Consider the following 3,787-nt stretch of genomic DNA (forward strand, 5'->3'; position numbering starts at 1 on the left):
AGAAAGGGGAGAAAGAGGAGGGAAAGGGAGGTGGCAGGAATGGGTTCTAGGATGCAGGAGCGGGAGGGAGGGATCGAGGGGCTTGAGGAGGGAGGGGTTAATCTTTAAATTGTTTAAAAGTATTCTGAAATAATTTAACATTTAAAAAACACTCCAAAATAATAGATAATAAAAAAATTTTCAAAAAATACTTGAAAAATACCCAATTCACACGGATCCAAAATAATTGTGAATTTGAACAGACCAAATACAAGGATTCAAATCAAGCGGTTTGTTTGGATAGAGTATTATTTGAAATATTATTTGAAATAATTACTATAGCATATTTTGTGATGTGATGTATGTGAGATAAAAAGATGATTCAGAATACAAAAAGGTGAGTTGGGAAATGTGTTTATGATGCAAGCGAAATATTATTTGAGATATTTGTGTTATCTCTGTCAGGATGGTATTCTGAAGTTAATGTACTTGTGATAAGCGGCTCCTAATCTATTGTGACGAGCTTGGTATGCTAAAAGTGAGGTTCGTCCATGAATTCTTTGTTATAGTTCTGTAATATTTTGCTTTTGGCACTTGACAATTTGCTTGCTCCGTGGTTGGTGATTTTGGCGGCCTGGTGAAATTTTGGAAATCCATGGTTCTGAAGTTAAGGAGCGCAAGAGAGCAGATGACTAAGCATATTAAATTCATTTTTTATTCTTAACAAGGTTGTTTCACGTCAAATTGACCTAAGTTAATGCATTAGTTAATTTCATAGCGATCTTGCCTGCTGCTAATAATTAAAACACATGTCGTGCATCTGTGTATGTATTATGAGAAAGGGAGGGATCCCCCAGGGGAGAGGAGCAGCTCCCTAATTTGTTTATGAATCATGTCACCTAGTTGGATCCCCTTTGATGATAAAGAATACCAAAGTAATTGTGGATTTAAACAGACCAAATACAAGTATACAAATCAGGGTTATCAGGAGGGTACCTTTGAGGTTAATGTACTTCTGATAATTTGTTGCTATATATTTTGACGAGTGCTTGTTATGATTAAAAAAAAATGCAACTAAAAGTGAGGTTTCAAATCCCATTATTGTCAACAAGTTATTAGATATGATTCTGACAAACACGAGGTCCAGTATCTTGAATAGGAAAGTTAAGGCCTTGTTTGGATAGTAATTTTCTAAAGAAAAGTTGCTACATTTTCCGCTAATACATTTCTCAATCACCTTTTTATCTCACATATATCAAATCGTTACAGTAATTTTTCTATAAAAAAAATCTAGAAAAATACAATCCAAACATGGCCTAAGTTGATATTCCATCCATAATCGCATGCTTACACTGGTATTAAGCATCTTTAAAAATGCCGTTGTAAGATGGAAATGGACTAGGCTAACTTCTAGAATTTGCATTCAATGCAAAGGCAATTAGCAATAATCATTGAAGACTGAGTACAAATGCTTCTGAAAGTGTACTTCTCTGGTTCAGAAACCATTGAATTTTCTGGATTGTCATAAGCGGGATTCACCAAAATTTGTCATTTTTGAATTGCCAAAAGATCTTCAATGAATCGTCCAAGTGAAATGAAAGAAGAGCCACCATCCATCAGTGCTTCTCTAGCCCGCCGTCCAATGTCCTTAACTCTCCTTCGCACAGGATTTTCACTGTCCATCAAACACCTTATGGCCTTCTCTATCTCCTTGGCCGGTACAAGCTTATCAGGATTCTTAAAGCGGTAGTCTAAGGTCAACTCCACGGCTAATTCCAAATCTTTTACTAACTGAAACGCACTAGATTGTTGTTCAGCATATACAGGCCATGTCGCAATTGGCACACCATTCCACAAGCTTTCCAGTATAGAATTCCACCCACAGTGAGATACAAAGCCCCCAACTGCTTCATGAGCTAAGACATCCAACTGTGGCGCCCAACGACACACCAATCCCTTGTCCTTTGTTCGTTCCAAAAACCCTTCTGGCAGAATCTCAGAAAAATTGGTATACTCAATTTGCCTTGTCCTGAAGTCTCTTGGCATCGGCGCCCGTACCGACCACAAGAATCTATATCCACTTCGCTCCAAAGCAGCCGCCATCTCCGCTAGCTGGGGAGGCTCAAAACCTCCCAAGCTTCCAAAACAGAGAAAAAGCACAGATGAAGAGGGCTGATCATCAAGCCATTTGATAATCTTTTCGAAGTCAGGATTCTTATCGAGCTCAAAGTTAAGCACAGGCCCAATAGTATAAATTGGTGCTAATTCCTTATCTGACTCCAGAGACTTAATTGCATGTGGTTCTAACTCTGCACATGTGTTTATGATCAATCCTTTTGCCTCTCTGAACCGTGTACCGTGATATAACATTGATTCATAGCCACCAGTCTCATCAAACAGAAAAGATGGTAAAACTCTTGAGGGTACAGGGTGGGTGTAGGCAGGTATGATTGAATCAGGATCTGAAATGCTAAATTCAGTCCCCTTCAGGGAATGGCGAACTGGGAGATAAAGCATAAGCCCAAGAAAAGCAGCACTTGATGTGAAGAAAACATAGGAAGGCACACCAAGCTCATTAGCTATATCAATCATTGAAGTACAAAACAAATCGATGACTAACCCGGCAAGATGAGTACTTGGTTGTGACAAAACATGGTTGATAATAGCATCTTGAACGAGCGGTTTGTGCTTTTCAATGTAAACAGAAACTAACTTCTCTATTGAGCTCGACAACTCTGGAGATGGTCGATCAACAGAAGGGAGGTCAATGAATCGGATATTAGAATTGGCGGCGGCCAATTCTTCGACGTATGACTCAAGTTTAGATGGAGTAGGCAGCCTTATGACTAGAACAGTTATTGATATGCGTTCATCTCTTTCAAGAAGGCGCTTGGCGAACTCCATCATGGATACCATGTGGCCTCTTCCTGGTGCAGGAACAAAAACTAGCTCTTCTGTCTTCATCTTTCAACTGTTAATTGGATCTTTGATCCCCTTTGGTTTACTTTTATAACCGTGCGGTGGACAGCATTTTGTGGTTACCCTTAGAATTAAGGGTAAAAAATAAAAAACCCTCGTGTGGTAAGTCGAATACACAGAAAAGTCCTCTATGATTTCAAAATATACAACACATCTCATACTTTGAATTAAATTATAAAAGTGACGGAATCCATTAAATTTAACAGAAATGATTTATTGGAATCTAAAAAAAAATTTTATACCTAATTTTTTTCAAATATATCTATTCTACCCCTTAACCCTCAATTCTCTCTATTTAGAGAATAAAACAAATACTTTTTTGAGCTGTCTTTTGCTTAATTATATCAGGACATTTTCGTCATTTCGTTCATTTCCGTTAAGTTTAACGGATTCCGTCACCTTTACAATTTAATTCAAAGTTGAGGTGTCGTGTCGTATATTTTGAAACCATGGGAAGCTTTTTTGTGTATTAGGTTTATCACAGAGGACTTTTTTGTTTTTTACCTTAGAATTAACTATGAATATTTGTGGGGGATAATTTCAGAAACCTCACCTGAGGTTTGTCACGATATCACTCAATTCTCTTGAACTTTTTTAAAATCTTACTTATCTCCCTTATCAATTTGACAAGATTAAATATTCCCGTCAAAAGTCAAAAATTGACAATATTACCCTTACTCTCAATAACTATTTAACCACAAAGTAAAAACAAAATAACATTTTAAACCTAAAAATGTAAATTAAAGAAATAAATTGCTAACTAATAATGGTTCATATTTCTTTACATTGGAGTCATAGTGGAATTGCAAAAAATCTAGATAAGTTAAAT

General features: G+C 36.9%; 1 protein-coding gene across 1 annotated transcript; it reads right to left on the reverse strand.

Annotated features, from left to right (window-relative positions):
• Window positions 1-1,278: 1,278 nt before the first annotated feature.
• LOC113775181 (UDP-glycosyltransferase 71K1-like) lies at window positions 1,279-2,943 on the reverse strand. Its single transcript, XM_027319947.1, has one exon. It carries the CDS (start codon window positions 2,941-2,943, stop codon window positions 1,528-1,530), a length of 1,416 nt encoding a protein of 471 aa, XP_027175748.1. The 3' UTR covers window positions 1,279-1,527.
• Window positions 2,944-3,787: the final 844 nt, after the last annotated feature.

Source organism: Coffea eugenioides, chromosome 6 (genome assembly GCF_003713205.1).
Source record: "Coffea eugenioides isolate CCC68of chromosome 6, Ceug_1.0, whole genome shotgun sequence".
NCBI lineage: Eukaryota > Viridiplantae > Streptophyta > Magnoliopsida > Gentianales > Rubiaceae > Coffea > Coffea eugenioides.

What these genes read in the sequence shown, in the direction of transcription:
- LOC113775181 (XM_027319947.1), bottom strand. Translation starts at nt 2,943, where the DNA reads ATGAAGACAGAAGAGCTAGTTTTTGTTCCTGCACCAGGAAGAGGCCAC.